General features: G+C 32.1%; 1 protein-coding gene across 1 annotated transcript in view; it reads right to left on the bottom strand.

The window, feature by feature from the left end:
- The window catches only part of DPYD (dihydropyrimidine dehydrogenase), a 796,846-nt gene that overhangs the window by 379,726 nt on the left and 399,859 nt on the right, over positions 1-17,261 (bottom strand). The window contains exon 13 of the mRNA XM_012791012.3: positions 3,100-3,315. Coding sequence (XP_012646466.1) covers positions 3,100-3,315 — 216 coding nt within the window. The remainder of the gene's footprint in view (positions 1-3,099; positions 3,316-17,261) is intronic.

Genomic DNA, 17,261 nt, shown 5'->3' on the forward strand with positions numbered 1-17,261 from the left:
TTAAACAGAGCACTGTTTTGTCATGATAATTTAGCTTTAATTAAACTTGACAGGTTGATTTCTCTCCCACCTTTTAAAATTTAAAATTGAAGCCAATATATATTTATATACAAAAATAATTGATGATTATATTTTAAATACAATTTTACCATCTTTATAAAACATAAATAGAATCTCAAGAAAAGCAATCCAGTTATTTCAGGACATTCTCAAAAAGACTGATTTTAGGAGGAAGAATATATTTAATAAAAGCCATCTTTGATGTTATTTAACACAAAAGTAAACAGATCTTTTTATATTTGACATTAAAAATCTGATCATTTGCCTCCTTAAAGAAATCACATACAGCTTTTATATAGACTGCACAGTAAAGAATAATAATATTTCTGTTTACTGAGATATCAACTGGCATTTCACTGTAAGTCAATGGTCTATCGGTGCTACAGCGTATTAGACCTCAATCTGGCATCTACAAATGTCAAGAGTATAAAAAAATATATATAGGATGAAAATCAAAAGCATGTTCTGAACTCCCAAAAAAATAAAAAAAGGGAAACAAAGTTCACCTAAACATATTTGCTGCAGAAATCAGTGCAATATTCAGCTGTCAATCTAGAAAAACAACGAGGGACCACACTGTCAGTAGGACAGGATAATAAAATTTCTAGCAGATGTTCAGGCAGGGCTCTAATTTTTAGTGAACTCCCTTGGTAAGCATTTAATTTCTTTATTATATGCAGGCTGGGCAAATTGTACTTCATCAAAACTGTATTGTGAAATATTAATATTTCATATGATATAACAAAACTCCATAGAATAACCTTTGTTATATTAAGCACATCCAAATTTCAAATGTCAAGATTCTGAATTTTAATACATTTTAAATAGATTGTTGATCGGCATAATAAATTATAATAAGGCTAATCTAAATTGTTATACTATAATGTCACACAAATGTATAGCACATATAATATTTTAATAGAGATCTTTAGTAAAAGGCTGCAAGAAAAACGTGTTCATACTACTGAATTGTATACTGCAACATTTCATCAGTAAAAAAGCACAGAAAGAAGCTCATGAGATGTAATTATATATTCACAACAGGTTTAATCACTAATCAGGGTCCATATAAGACAACAAAAAAGTAGATCTCCTTGAAGCAAACTACTCTGTAAAATCATGTATAGAAAATAATCTTTTTTTGAAAATGCCATTATATAAGCCAAAAGTGGCATTATTATTTTTGTTATTGCAATTTGCACAAATATGTTTAAAATCATTTGCACAATATTTTGTTTTACCCACCATCAAAGTAAGTAAAATAGGGCTTCCTAAAAGCCCACATCATTATGTTTCATGTGCCAAATTTAATTTGCATTTGTTCATAACTCCCTTTTTGAACCAGCATCACAGACTTCTAAACTGATAGATTAAATTCAAATTGGAGGTTTGGAAGGAAGTTAGCTTTCACATTTATTTCTGCTGGTGAGGCAACTGCTCCTAGGTTACTGAAAGACACAGCATCACAAATCAATGCATGTCACCAACAGAGTAAAAGACTGATGTTTCTGATTAATCAGAATTCAATTTTTGCAAGCAAAGAAAATCAAACTCAAAGCAGCAAACACATTTCTTTGCTATAATTCTTCACTTGTACCAAATTAGCCACTTATTTCCGTTTATATATATAATATATATATATTTATTTTTAAAAATAGCATAACTAATAGAGTCAGTAAAGGCTGAGACTCAGTTTTTCCCTATAGATTAAATGTTTGGATTATAACTTCCTAGTAATTCTTAAAGGATGAATTGAAACAAAGACAAATATACTATCAATATTCTATAAGGTTGTAAATATTCTACAAGGTTGTAAACAATTGATTCATGATATTTTAAAGAATCCAATATTTTCTGCTCATTCTTATACTTTTTTAAATAGAAGTATTTCTAAATATTCAGCCAATTTATTTGAAAAAATACTTCTCCTTAGTTATTTAAATATAAAAATAATTAAGAAGTATTTTTTTTTTTTTTGCTGCATTGGTTTTTCTAACTTTTGAGGATTCTCTCGATTTTCTTGACCACCCTTAGACATAGCATCTTGTAAAGCTGTCAGAATAAGACAGCCTTAATGTTTTAGCCATAATAATGCCAGCTATTGATCTTAGTAAGAGGAGAAAGAGAAGAGAATGTGCTTAATGGGGCATGTTTGTTCTCTATTATTTTCTTTGCCTAAGGATAAGGCTGATTCAAATAATGATACTCTTTCCTTAGTCACTAGATTCACACATTCTTATACATTAATTATTACTAACTACTAGTTAGTGCTAAATACACTGAAAGGTTTAGCATTTATAATCTTATCAATAAATAGTCTAAAAATGTTAAATTCTGCTGCTCTTTTCTAATTCAAAACAATATAAGGATGCAACTCTCTACTGTATAAAGAAAGCATCCTAGTTTGAAAACATGCATTTATATGCTTTGTGTACTTGAAAGAATAAATTTCAACCTTAACATGTAGTTTATTTCCTACTATGTATAGAATATCCACTTTTGGTGTGAGTACGAAGTCATGTCAAATGAAACTCAGAGTATGTGTTTTTGAGGAAAGTTTCTGTATTCAAAACTTAATGAAGAATTTTATGACTAACACCAATGAATTACACTGAGAGACTCTTTTTGACATGAACTGGATCTTAGGATTTTGTGCAAACCAAATCCATTGGTTTCCTAACTCTGAACCGATGCATAAGTCCTCAGATTCATATACATTTAGAAATCATAAAAAAATTAATGTCAAAATAATAAACAGTTTGAGATTATTAAATGAAATAGTCACTTTTGTAGTATCTGTATTTTTTATGCTTCCTAGGTGATACAATATGCGAAATATATACCTCCCCCTCTTTCCATGGGACAGAAGAAAAGGACGGAAACTAAAGACTAATGTATCATGAATGACAGGGCTTGTCAAATGGTTTAATAGTTACTATTTTTTGATCAAAAAATCTAGATCTTTCAATTATAATATCTATACCTCAATTTAAAACACATGGTAGACATTTAAACATGACTTCAAAAATATTTCCTTACCTTATCAAGAGAGAAAGTTTTGGTCAGAGCAAAACTCCATCCAGCTTCAAAAGCTCTTCGTATCATTGATGTGCTGGTAGCTGGAGTTGCACTAGCAAGACCAAAAGGATTTCTAAACTTCAGTCCAGCCATTTCCACACTGATGTCCACCAGATCAATAGGAGTATAAAAGAGGGGTAGCTCAGGCTTGGCAGAAACTGAAGCTCTATATTGTGACTGTAAAAAATAAATAAATAAAATCCTGTTGCATCGCATCTAAATTATCCATATAATATTTACCAAAAATCACGTCAAGGTAACATTTGAATTAACATAGTTATATCAGTACATTTACAATGACAAAAACTGGCAAAAATTCAGTTAGCAGTGAATCAAATTCATATAATATCCTTCATACATATTTAATTTCAAGAGTAGCATAGCGAGTATTAACATAAATAAAATCAATTAAATAAAAGAAACTCATTTAAAACATAAAGATTCAAACACAAAAGATAATAATTGTAGGATTTCTCTCCCTGGTCCCATAACCTAGCCTCTTTGTATTTAATTTATGAAAATGTCTTTAGTACTCAGAGATATGGGCAGCAGCAAGCCAGGAAGCCTAAATGCAATTTCTAGTAATCTCACTGCTGTTTATGTGATTTTAGGAGAGCCACCTAGCATGTCCCTGTCTTTTCTCCTCTATAGTTTCCAGTACAACAGCAGGAATGTTGCATGCCTAATTTCCTACCTCGTCGGGATATTGGAAATTATAGGAAATCATAAGCCACAGGGAGATATATAATTTGGAAAGTGGATAACATACTCATGTGCATTAGGGGAGTTTGTTTCAGAAAACAAACAGGTATCAGTTTATGTCAAAATCTTCAATTGGCACTGAAAATTATAAATTTACCTTTGCTGAATGATTTCTATAATAATGTTACCTTGCAGAATTATCGGAATGATTTAATGAAAACACTTATGCATAGCACATAGGTGCTTGCTAAATGTTGTCTTCCCTTCTGTCTTGGGAGGTTATTAAAGATCTCATCAGGCCTTTTGTTTCTAAACTGCTTGTCTCTTCCTTGCTCGCTCTCTCTCTCCTTCTTCTCTCTCTCTGTCTCTTTCGCTCTTTTCCTCTCTCTTTTCTCTCTGTTTATCTCTGAAAGACAAATAATACTGGCAAATATAAAAAGGATGAATTTTCTTAGCCAAAGCTGTTACTGAATGGACAGGGCTAGTTAATTCAAAAGTAAAACTCCTTTCTCTTGTGAATCATCACTCAAAAGAAAAGTTATTTGAGCAGAACTTTAATTTTACAGGAGTGTGTCTTGTGTAGATAAAGATTGCCATGACTTGCATAGAAATTATTTCTGGCCCTTCACCACTTATAATGCAAACTAAAGTTCACTTAATATGTAAAAAGGCATCAAACTTGTCATTTGAAACACTAATGTGTCTCTGGTACCCGCAAAGAGGAGCCTGATGGCATCCAGGCTTCAGCTATGGCAAGCACCTTCTGCCTGAGATGGTCTGGGCTTCAAGGTGCATTTCTGAATATCAGTCAGTCTGATTGTGAAAATAATTTCTTATGTCTTCAAATAAAATTGCAATACTATTAAAAGAATTATTAGCAAAGACAAAAGCCATGATATGTAATATAGGGAAGTGGTAGGTAATTAGAGATGTATATATGTATGTGTGTCCATGTCAGTATGTACAAGGATGAATGTAGAAAAAATCCACCCTGGAGGTATTTTCTTAGCTCTGTGTAAGCATAATTTAAATAGAATTAATCAAGTTGTAGGTTAGACTGAGAAAGAATTTCCTAACACCACGGGTTGGTTAATAATGGGAAAAATTTAGAAGCACATTACCTATCTACAGAACCTTAAAAACAACATTGGGTAATACTGTCTGTCATCCCAGTAGCAGAAATATACATGGTCCCATGTACTTATATCTTGTACAGTGAAATAAATGACACTACGAGTTTCCTTCTCTTTTTATGGCTGTGTACCAAAATATCTAATCTCTTCAATCTTACAGAAGAATTTTAGTTTGTTCATAACTGTAGCTATGTATGGCATTAAGCAATAGTCCAAGGAGGCAGATATACATGTATCTTTCAACTTACATTGCTTAACTTACTGTAATTTTAAATAAATAAAACATGGCTATGAAATTCTTAAGAAGATAGCTTCTACATCTTTGTGATTATGAATTGCTCTGCTATAAACATTCGGGTATAAGTGTCTTTTTTATAAAATGTCTTTTTTTTCCCCTTTGGGTAAATACCCAGTATATGTATACAATGGAGTACTACTCAGCCATAAATCAAATGGTGAACTAATACTCTGTGTAATAACTTGGATAGAACTGAAGACCATTCTTCTAAGTGAAGTATCACAACAATGGAAAAACAAATACCACACGTACTCACTATTAAACTGGAACTGGTCTATCAACGTGCGTGTGCGTGTGCACAAATGGTAGTAAAACTCAGCAGAAACCAAGCATGTGGGAGGGGAAGGAGAGGGACAGCTAAATTCACACCTAATGGGTACACTGAATGCTATCTTGGTGATGGGCACACTTATAATTTTGACTCAAATGACACAAAACCAATTTAGGTAACCAAAACCTTTGTACTCCCATAATACTCTGAAATTAACAAAAAGAATATTGTTGCCTTAATACTTAGAAATGAAATTATTTGAACAAATTTTACAATATTTTCCTTAAGTTTCAAAAGAAAAAGAAAAAAAAACACACCAATCAAAAAAATAACAAAAAATAAACATACAGATATACAAAATTCCTTCAAATAAGAAGTACTGCTTTTTAAAATTTTATATTTTCTTTTAATCACAAAAATGCTATCGATGTGTATGTGTAATGCAACCTAAATCTTCACTTGTAATAGGCAGTGTTCATACCGTGTTTTGCTTTGGTCTTTGTGGCTTTTTGCCGCAGTGTGGAGCTACAGCAACCTAGTCTGTTCAACCTCACAGTATATCTATGCCCTAATTTACACTTTCTTTTCTGAAGTTTAAAAACGTATTCCCCCTCTGTAGCCTTGCTCAAGTATCTCAAAGTCTGGCTCTTACCACAAGGCTAATGTCTCCCAAATTCCAATTGCAATCTTCAAATTCAGCTTTCCAGAGAACTTCAAGACCTTTTGGTATGGATAGTTTGCCCTTTCTTCAAGCTCAACTAGTTTATTTCATTGTATTCTCTTCTAAAGAATATGTTATCCAGATTTTCAATTTCAGACAATACTATTTTTCCAATCATTCAATAGTGTTAGTAAATAACATATATATATACACATACACCATATATATATACATACATATATATATATATATATACACACACATACATCCTAGATATTGAACAATGGGGATTAGTTCCATAATGATTCTACTGTAGAAAGGAATGCTATGCTAGCATGAGATATGATATAGAAGAAAATAATTTACTAACATGAAAGTGTATTTTTCAGATACTAAGTGAAAAAATAGTGAATTAAAATTAAATTCAAAGTTTTCAGTAAAATATACATGCATATCTATTTTGCTATATGTCTGTGTTTATTCATCTATCACAAAGGGTAAACATCAATATGTTAACAGATTTATCTCTCAGAATCAGAGTTTTAGATGACCTTTACTTTTTAAATTTTTGCTTATTATATTTTTCATGTTTTCAATAATGAACATGAGTTAATTTATATAAGATAAACAGATTTAAAGGTATACAAAAACAATTCTGTAAAAAAAACAATGATAATCTAAAACCCATTAAGTGACAATCAAGGTAAATGGCCTGTTTAGTTTCCTCCATGGACCGTATTAAATCAAGCTTTTCAGTTATATTTACTATTATTCACAAAACTTAAAATAGAGAGCTAGAACAGTCAAAGAGATGATTTACTTTAAAAACGTTATTTTACAAAGAGAAAACTAAGGCCAAAGAAGTTTAAATGAATACCACTTGCTATATTCTAAGTTACTCAGTTAGTGGCAAAACAGCAATAAAACATATTTTTTTCTGTCTTGTAGACTAATGTTCTTAAGCTACCCCTAAAAAATAAAATGTTCCAATTATTTCTACTTAAAAATACTTTGTGCCTCCCTGCCTCTGCACCTTTCACATTCTCCACCTACTAAAAAATATTCATTCTGAAGTCCTTCCTAGTCATTATAGATAAATTATTTTATCTGGGACACTCCTAGAGCATAAAAATAAAATTCTTTTAATTTATTAATTGAAAATATTTGGTTATATATTTAAGCATTAACATGCTTGAACTTCCCCATATTTTTCAGGAAACTGATTTAAAATTTCTTTGAATGGCATATTCTGATTGTTTCCATAATGCAGTCCCAACATACCTAGTTAGACTCAATTCTTAACATTCATATAGAGTAATTTTATTCATTTATTTATTCAGCAAGTATTTATTTAAAAAATGATGATATAGAGATGAACAAAACAAAGTCTCTGAATTTAATAAACAAAAACACAAAAAAACTACTAACCAACCTACCACTAACTACAAAATTTAAACTACATTGTTCATCACACTGTTACATGTCTCCATACATTATCTCATGCATTTTCACCTGCCCAAAATACACATCTAAGACTTCTGTCAGCCATCAAACTCCTAATAATCCTTCTGAACTCAACTGATTCATTCAAGCATATGCTTTCTGGCTTAATACCCATCTATAGCCTTTTCTGATGTATCTCACTCTTTTATCTGCTATTTTACAATTTAAAATATGCCTCTACTTCAGTAGTCATCATACTTGGCTAATACATACATGTTAATTTTCTCTTCAGAGAGATCATAAGCTCTATGAGGAGAGTGATCAACAGTGACCTACTCAAATTATTATCTCCACTGGAATTAAAAATATGCATCTCTATAAAATACTCTTGAAAGCAATTCTGTCCTCTTTAGATATATAGATAAATAAAATCACTTTTTCACATGGCAATTCTCGAATACGTTTTAAAGAACTGTCATATGTTTTCTAAATCTCCATTTCTCCTCTAGGCTAAAAATTTTTATCTTTAGAATTATTTTATATTATAATGCTTTTCAACATTCTAGTTGTCCTGGTTGAATATCTTATTTACCTGTATGTTCTGAAATTGAGGGATCCGCTAACATAGTTGAAACGTTTAAACTTAAGAACTTAAATTTTCGCCATTCCTTTCTTTCCCTTCCCATTCTAAAGCAAGAAGCATCTTATAATCTGGACATCACCATGACATCTTTGTTCAAAATACACTTAATGTGAAAAATGAAAGAAAACTACAAAAGCAAAAGAAACTGAAATCATAAAGAACTGAGATGAGGATGGTGAAAAATGGAGATTAAGGAAAAGCTAAATGTCCAAATTTTAGAGTGTAAAGTCAAAAAATAATTCCTTTTTAGAAGTCTTTGTCTTTCGTGTTTTAGAAAACATATAGAAACTGAAAATGATGGTGATTTGTAATGATTACTTTTTTAAAAGTTTGCTTTTTCTCATCTTTAGAAGTTTTGGGAGGAGACAGTAAAGATTTTAGTCACTTTACAATTACAATTTCCAAAAGTTAACTCCATATCAAGCATATACTGTGAGTGGTACCAAATTTATATGGGTTATATTTGTTTCTTGTTCATTTCATTTCCATCTGTAAATGCCTTCAAGGTTCTTTACTACACAGAGAATAAAGCATAAACTCCTAAGTACTATATAATCTCAACTATGATTTGGATCTTCCTCTGCTCCACCCTTTCTGATCTCATCTCCCACTACTCCCTTACAATATCGTTTGCTTCAGCTTATTGAACTGTTTATAACTCCTTAAATAAAATAATATCATTAATTCATCTATACATATTTTGACTTTTTTTTTTTTGGCCTAGAATGTTCTTACCTGCCTGGTTTTAATGCTTTGAAAATTCCAACTAAGTTTTCAAGACTCAGTCCTGTTGTCATCTCTACTAGGAAACTTCCTTGGTTCCCCACAAGCAAATTTGTTCCCTTATCAGACTCTGTACTTGTTTGCTTACCTAGATATGTTTCCTGTTTGATTTAATTTCAGCACCTAGCATAAGACTTACAGAAGGATGCTCAAAATATTTATTGAATGTATTAGACTAGTGTCCTTGGGTGCTTAGCCTCTTTTTCATATCAGTTCTCAGTAAGGTGATAGACAGTTATATGAAATTATTTAGATGAAATAATGATTAACTTTATCCCAAATATATAAAAGTCCATTATTCTATGATTCTAACATAGTAACATTCAACTCTTACCTCTGGAAGACTGCTGAATTTAAGAAAGGCTCTCCAAAGAGCCATCTAGTGGGAATGGTAAGTAACTACTCTGGGTAATTAAGTTACTATGTAAATATATACATTCTATAAGTCACTCACAGGGTATGACATATATTTCACCAATCTCACAATTTTGCCAGAGTCTTGCCTAAAATAAAGTATTTTTCTACCCTCCCTTACTTTTGACTTCCAGCTTAGAATGGACTCTTTTGGTGGCAAGTGACAGAAACTAGCCTAAGATGGTTATCATGAGGATACAGGAGTATCTCCTGAAACTCAAGCAGGAATGCAGCTGTGCCTCCAGGAAGGGCTGGAGAGTCTCAAGGAAAGCCATGGGATCCTTGACTCTCTTCTTCTCTATGTACATCTACTTTATTCTTCTCTCTCCACCAAGTGACTTCTACTTCTTTATCCAGAATGATTATTATTTTTATAGGTCTAGCCCAGTCATTTTCAACTTTACATATTAGAAACACATAGGAGTTTTAAAAATTCTGATGTCCAGACCAGACATATCCCATTCTAATTATATCAGAATCCCTCAGGGTGGGACTCAAACATTAGTATTCTTAAAAGTACCTCGAAGGGATTGCACAGTGTATCCAAGGCTGAGAATAACTTCTCTAGCAATAATGAATTCACCTCCTAATTTCTAAATCTCAAAGAGATTCAGGTTTGACCAAGATTGTGTTAGATGTCTACTTTATTCAATTAAGTGGCCACTGAAGGTCTGTTCAAGAAAACAAAGTATTGTTTAGGTTGCGCACATACCCTAAAACGTGCTCACATGAGACCCCCCTGCTAATAAAGTATCAGCTCTGACAAGCAGCAACACATTGCTCAAATGTCAAGGCCTAGTGTAAAAATATGACACATTTGTTCCCAAAATCAGTAAGATATTTGTCCATGAACAACTAATACTTATGGCACACTGAGTGACAGGTGTTTCATACTTATTATCTTTTTAAATCTTATTCTCCTATTGAAGATGAAGAAAGTGAGGCACAAAGAAAGTAAACAGTTTGTAAAAAGGTACACAGTTAATAAATGGTACAGCAAGACCTGAATTCAAAGCTTACACTTACTACATTATATCAAGTAGCCCTACCTTACATAAATGTTATTTTTCTAAATGTTAATGTCCTCAAAACTGGAAACTAACCTGAAAGTTACTCATGATGGCTTGACTGAACACACACACAGAACACATACACACACTGAAAAACCTTATCAAAAATTAAAAGCATATACCATGTAAGTTTCATTAAGACAATCAATCATAATGTCTTTAATTTGATAATAGAAATAAAATAAATACAACATAAGCTATACTAATTTTATTATTAAATTATTAATATTTACTACTGGTTCCTTCTGTTATTCCTGGTAAGGTCATGGGATTATAGCAGAGACATTTGCATGTAAAATGGCTATGATGTTGGGAAAAAGCAACTCACATCATAATTATGTATCACAGTTGCATTTTTTTCCTAATTTCCTTTCCTATAATGAAATTCAAAAAAACAAAGAAAGAAAGAAAAAAGTACTACTAAAATCAAAACTATCGGTAGTGTTATATTTGATAGGAAGAGAGAAAACACCACCACTATGTTCCGCAAAATTTAAAACCATTAAACAGCGTTCACTTACTCATTTTATTTATATTTCATAGTAACATAACTACAGTGGACTCTATCTTGGGATATAGCTGCTCTAGAACCATCAATTCTGAGATTATTTTAAGGCAAAAAATAAATAACATTGTGTAGCTACTAGATTAATTCATAGGCTGGATCAATGCACTAATTAACTCCAGCTACTTTGCTCTTTGAAGAAGTATCTATTGTGAAAAAAAGAAAAACTTACAAGGTAGACACTAATTTGGATAACTACTTCTGTGATGGAAAAGACTAGATCTAGCAATTACAAGTATAACATAAAATCAGATTTCATTTCTCCATTTTCATTAGTGATGAAAATTTTAGAAAAATATGAGGTTTCAGGAAAGTTTTGACAAAATCATGATTCCATTTTATACATTTCTTTAAAGGACTATATTAACATTCTTCATAAAATACTTGAAACCTGAGCATAGAATAAGGCTAGAAAATTAAATGAAATTAACTGGCCCCAGGGTGTAATGGTCAGCACTCTGGAAACTGAAGATTAAACAATATTAACTCAAACCCATGTGATCTTTCTCCACCTAAACTCTTTCTCCATCCCCAATCACAACCTCTTTGGCAACTGTGGTAATATCATCCAACTTGTGGTAGCATCCCTCCCCTTTCAACAACAACAAATAAAGCTATTCCTCCCCTAGTTTTCACCATTTATTTTATGACACTGCTATCCATCCACCCTTAAGCCAAAAATCGGCTTAATGTATTATTTTTTATATCTCTTCCCTCTCAATTCCCATTTATATTCTACTAGAATCTGATGAATTTTGTCTCCATTCTCATCACCACTATTATCTCTTACTAGGACTATTTATTCCTGGTTTCCCCATTTTCCTTGCCTCTTACATCCACTCCTTTACTTTGCACCAGAGTAGCCTTTTAGGAACACAAATTTATTGTGTTATGTCCTTGATCAAAACTTTTCATTAGTTTCTCATCTGATTTTGTTGATATTCTAACTTTTTGTTAAAGTCTACATGACCTTTTGTGATTTGGTCCTATCTATACATCCAACCCTCCCTCATGCCACTCTCTGTAAATATACATATCATAGTCCCATGTGACTTCCACCAAACTGTCATTCCTTGGGTGTTTGCACTTGCAATTCTCTCTTATCAGCATGCTAGTTTTTCATCCTTCTATTAATATTTTCATGTAAACTCCTATCCCATTGCCAAGTACCAGCTCCTTCAGGAACCTAAGGTAGTAACATCAGTGAGCCAAGTAAACTTGAAAATGTGCTTCCTAAACCCCATGTGTCCCATGATCTAAACTATTTCCTTGGCATACTCAATTTTTCTACAATATTTGTCAAATGCCTATTATATAGCATGTGTTGTCCAGGTGCTAGGAACATAGCAGTAAACAGAGTACATTTTCTTTGTTTTTAAAAATAAGTGTCCTATTTTATTAAAGGTTCAAAAACTGCTTTACTAAAACATTATTTTATTAGTTATTTGCATATTAATATAGTGAGAGCAATATTATTGTACCTGTCTTTCTTCCACAGGCCAATTGAAGTATAATTGATATGCAAAAGCCGTAACTAATGTATACAATTTGGCGAGTTTGAACACATGTATACACTCATGTTACCATCACTACAATGCAGGTAATAAACATATCCATCTCCTCCAAAAGTTTCTTTGTGTACCTTTGGTATTTATGTTTCCTTCCTTCCTTCCTCCCCTCTCTTCTCCCTTTTTCCCTCCTCTCTTCCTTCCTTTTTCTTTCTTTCTTTCTTTCTTTCTTTCTTTCTTTCTTTCTTTCTTTCTTTCTTTCTTTCTTTCTTTCTTTTTCTTTCTTTCTTTCTTTCTTTCTTTCTTTCTTTCTTTCTTTCTTTCTTTCTTTCTCTCTCTCTCTCTCTCTCTCTCTCTCTCTCTCTCTCTTTCTTTCTTTCTTTCTTTCTTTCTTTCTCTTTCTTTTCTCTCTCTCTCTCTCTTTCTTTTTCTTTCTCTCTTTCTTTCCTTTTTAATTTCTTTTTTGTGGTAAGAACACTTAACATGAGAGCCACCCTCTTAAATTTTTAAGTACACAATACCATATTGTGATGTTATACAGTAGCACTTTGGAATTTACTAATTTTGTATAACTGTAACATTATAACCAATACTCCCTCACATCCCCCTACCTCATCCCCTGGTAAATATCATTCTGTTGTCTATTTCCATACATCTGACTAGATGCTCTATATAGAAGGAATCATCCAGTATGTGTTCCCCTTTGACTGTATTTAACTTAGAATAATGCCTTCCATTCATCCATCAAGGGACATTTAGGTTATTTCCATATTTTGGCTGTTGGGAATAATGCTACAATGAACATGGGAGTGCAGATATCTATTTGAGATACAGATTTCAATTCTTTTGGATATACAAGGTCTGTCTGGAAAGTATCTAACCATGTAATGTGAAAAATAGAGACATTTATTGAAGAAAATACAAGATGCAAGAAATGTTGTACACAGAAAAATGATCCCACATTCCCTTCAAAGTAGGCACCTTGGGACCTCACACAGTTCTCCCAGCATCTCTTAACCTAACCTGTATGCGTTCAATATTCTCAAGTATTCTGCTTGTTGCAGGCCTTCCAGAACGTGGATTACTTTCAACAGATTCTCGACCATCTTTGAAGTATTTGTGCCACACTTTATTTGTGCTGCACTCATTGCATTGTCCTCAAAAGTCTTCGGAGTCATCTGACTCAGTCAGTTTGAATGTGATGGCCACACAGTACACATGCTCACTCCATGGCATCTAGCGCCCCACTGACTAGTACTGTGCAGTTGTCATTATTCAGGCATGCACATTCCGGTCTACCCTCCTTGGCCGCCAGTTTACATTAATGTTGTGCAAATTGTTCTAGTTTTATTAACAACGGGTGGATACTGTCTGGACAGAACTTGTGTACTCAGAATTGGGATTACTGGATCATATGAAGAGTTCTATTTTACATTTTTTGAGAAGCAACCATATAGTTTTTCATAGTATTAATATTAATAGCTATACTATTTTACATTACCACCAACAGTGTGAAAGAGTTTCAATTTCTCCATAACCTTACCAAACTTATCTTTTGGGTTTTTTTTTTTTTTTTTGATAACAATTATCCTAACAAGTGAGGTGATATCTATCTCATTGTGGTTTTGATTGCATTTCCCTGATGATTAGCAATGTCAAGCATCATTTCATATATCCGTTAGCCATTTATATGTATTTTATCATGAAATGTCTATTCAAATCATTTGCTCATTTTTAAATTAGGTTATTATTATTACTTTTTTTTTGCTATTGAATTTAAGGAGTTTCTTATGTTGTTTAGAAATTAACCCCTTGCCAAATATATAGTTTGTAATTTTTTTCTTTTTTTTTTTTTTTTTTTTTTACCATTCTGAAGGCTGCCTTTTCATTCCATTGTTTCCTTTGCTATGCAGAAGGTTTTTAGTTTGATATAGTCCTACTTACCTAGTTTTGCTTTCATTGACTGTGCTTTTGGTGTCATATCAATGAAATCATTGCCAAACCAATGTTATGAAGCTTTTGCCAGATTTCTTTCTGTGAGTTTTACAGTTGTTGGTCTTTTGTTTTGGTCATTAATTCATTTTGGTCATTAATTCATTTTGAGTTAATTTTTGTCTATGTTGAAAGATAAGGCTCCGAATTCATTCTTCTGAATGTGGATACCCAGTTTTCCCAACATCATTTACTGAAGAGACAATTCTTTCCCCACTGTGTATGCTTGACACTTTTGCTGAAGATCAGATGACTATATATGGCATGAATGTGTATGATATGAGCTATTTTGTTCCATTGATATATATGTATGTTTTATGCCAGTCTATACTGTTTTGATTACTGTTGTTTTGTAATTATTTTGAAATAAGAAAGAATTATGTTTCTAGCTTTGTTGTTCTTGCTCAAAATTGCCTTAGTTATTTGAGTCTTTTGTGGATTCATATAAATTTTAGGATTATTTTTTCTATTTCTATAAAAAGCACCTTTAGGATTTTGATAGGGATTGCATTGAATCTGTTCATTGCTTTGGGTAGAGTGGACATTTTGACATTAGTTCTGATCCATGAACGAAGGATGTCTTTCCATTCATATGTATCTGCTTTAATTTCTTTCATTACTGCTTTATAATTTGCAATTTACAAGTCTCTCACCTCCTGGGTTAAGTTTATTCCTAAGTATTTTATTCTTTTTGGAGTTATTATAAATGTAATTTTTTTAAATTTTCTTTTTGGATAGTGTGCTGTTGATTTATAGAAACACAATGTATTTTTGAATGTTTATTTGAACCTTGCAATTTTACTGAATTTATCAGTTAAACTTTTGTGTGGAGTCGTTAGCATTTTCTACATATAAGATCATGCCATCTGCAAACAGAGTTAATTTTTCCTCTTGCTTTCTGATTTGGATGACTCTTATTTCTTCTTCTTGCCTAATTACTCTGGCTAGTAATTCCTTTATTATGCTGAATGAGGCTGGTGAGAATGCGAATACCTGCAGTCTTACAAATCTTAGAAGAAAATCTTTCAATTTTTCACTGTTGAGTGTAATGCTAGCTGTGAGCTTTTCATTTATGACCTTTATTGTGTTGAGGTAAGTTCCTTATATACCTAATTTGTCAAGTGTTTTTATTACTAAAGGGTATTGAATTTTGTGAAATTCTTTTTCTGCATCTATTGAGATGACTGTTAAGTTTTTGCCTGTCATTCTGTTAATGTGGTGTATCCCATTTAATGATAGTTGTGTAAGTTGAAACATCCTTGCGTCCCAGGAATAAATCTCACTTTATGGGCATTTATAGGTTATAATGTATGATCCTTTTTAATGTGATGTTGAATTTGGTTTGGCAGTATTTTTTGAGAATTTTTGCATCCATATTTATCAAAGAGACTGACCTGAAGTTTCCTTTGCTTGTGGTGTCTTTGTCTGGCTTTGTTAGCAGGGTGATGCTGGCCTCATAACATTAGTATGAGGGTGCTCACTCTTCTTCTATTTTTGAGAAAAGTTTAAGAAGGAAGGATATTAATTCTGATTTGAAAGTTTGCTAAAATTCACCCGTGAAGCCTTCTGGTTCTGAATTTTGCTTTTATGGGAGGTTTTTAATTACTGATTCAATCTTATTTGTTATTCTTCTATTCAGGCTTTCTTCTTGATTCAGTTGATAGGTCGTATTTTTAAGGAATTTATCTATTTCTTCCAATTTGTCAAATTTGTTGACATAAAATTGTTCATAATAATCCCTTGTGATCGTCTTTATTTTATTTTTTATTTTTATTATTTCAGAATATTATGGGGTACAGATGTTTTGGTTACATAAATTACTTTTGTACTGCTTGAATCAAAGTTATAAGTGTGTCCATCCCCTAGATAGTGAGCATTGTACCCATTAGGTGTGAATTTACTCTGAAACACTGAGGAAGGAAATAGCAGAGGACACACAAAGATAGAAAAACACACCATGCTCATGGATTGGCAGAATCAACATTGTTAAATATCTGTACTACCCAAAGTGATCTACAGATTCAATGCAATCCTGTTAAAAAACCAACAGCATTTTTTGCAGATTTAGAAAAAATAATTCTACTCTTTGAATGGAACCAGAGAAGACCCCATATAGCCAAAGCAACCTTAAGCAAAAAGAACATATTGGGAGACATCAATTTAGCAGACTTCAGGCTAAACTACAAGGCTATAGTATCCAAAACAGCATGGTACTGGCACAAGAGCAGAGAAATAGACCAATGGATCCAAAAAGAAAACACAGATATAAAACCACATTCATAACGTCATCTGATTTTTGACAAAGCAGACGTTTTTTTTTTTAATTTTTGTGGTTGCTTTGTCTCCTTTTTCATTACCAAATTCATTTATTTGAGTCTTCTCTTTCTTTCTTAGTCTAGCCAAGGAATTGTCAATTTTGTTTATCTTTTCAAAAAACCACTCTTAGTTTTGTAGATTTTTTTCTATTATATTTATATTCTCTATTTTATCTATTTTGTTCTTATCTTTATCATTTCCCTCCTTCTGTTAACTATGATCTTAGTGTTTTTTTTTTCTTTTTCTAGTTCTGTGATGTGTAAAGTAAGGTTGTTTATTTGAGTATTTGAGACCTTTCTTCTTTTTTAATGTATGCATTTATTG

The sequence above is a fragment of the Microcebus murinus genome, chromosome 2 (genome assembly GCF_040939455.1).
Source record: "Microcebus murinus isolate Inina chromosome 2, M.murinus_Inina_mat1.0, whole genome shotgun sequence".
Taxonomy (NCBI): Eukaryota; Metazoa; Chordata; class Mammalia; order Primates; family Cheirogaleidae; genus Microcebus; species Microcebus murinus.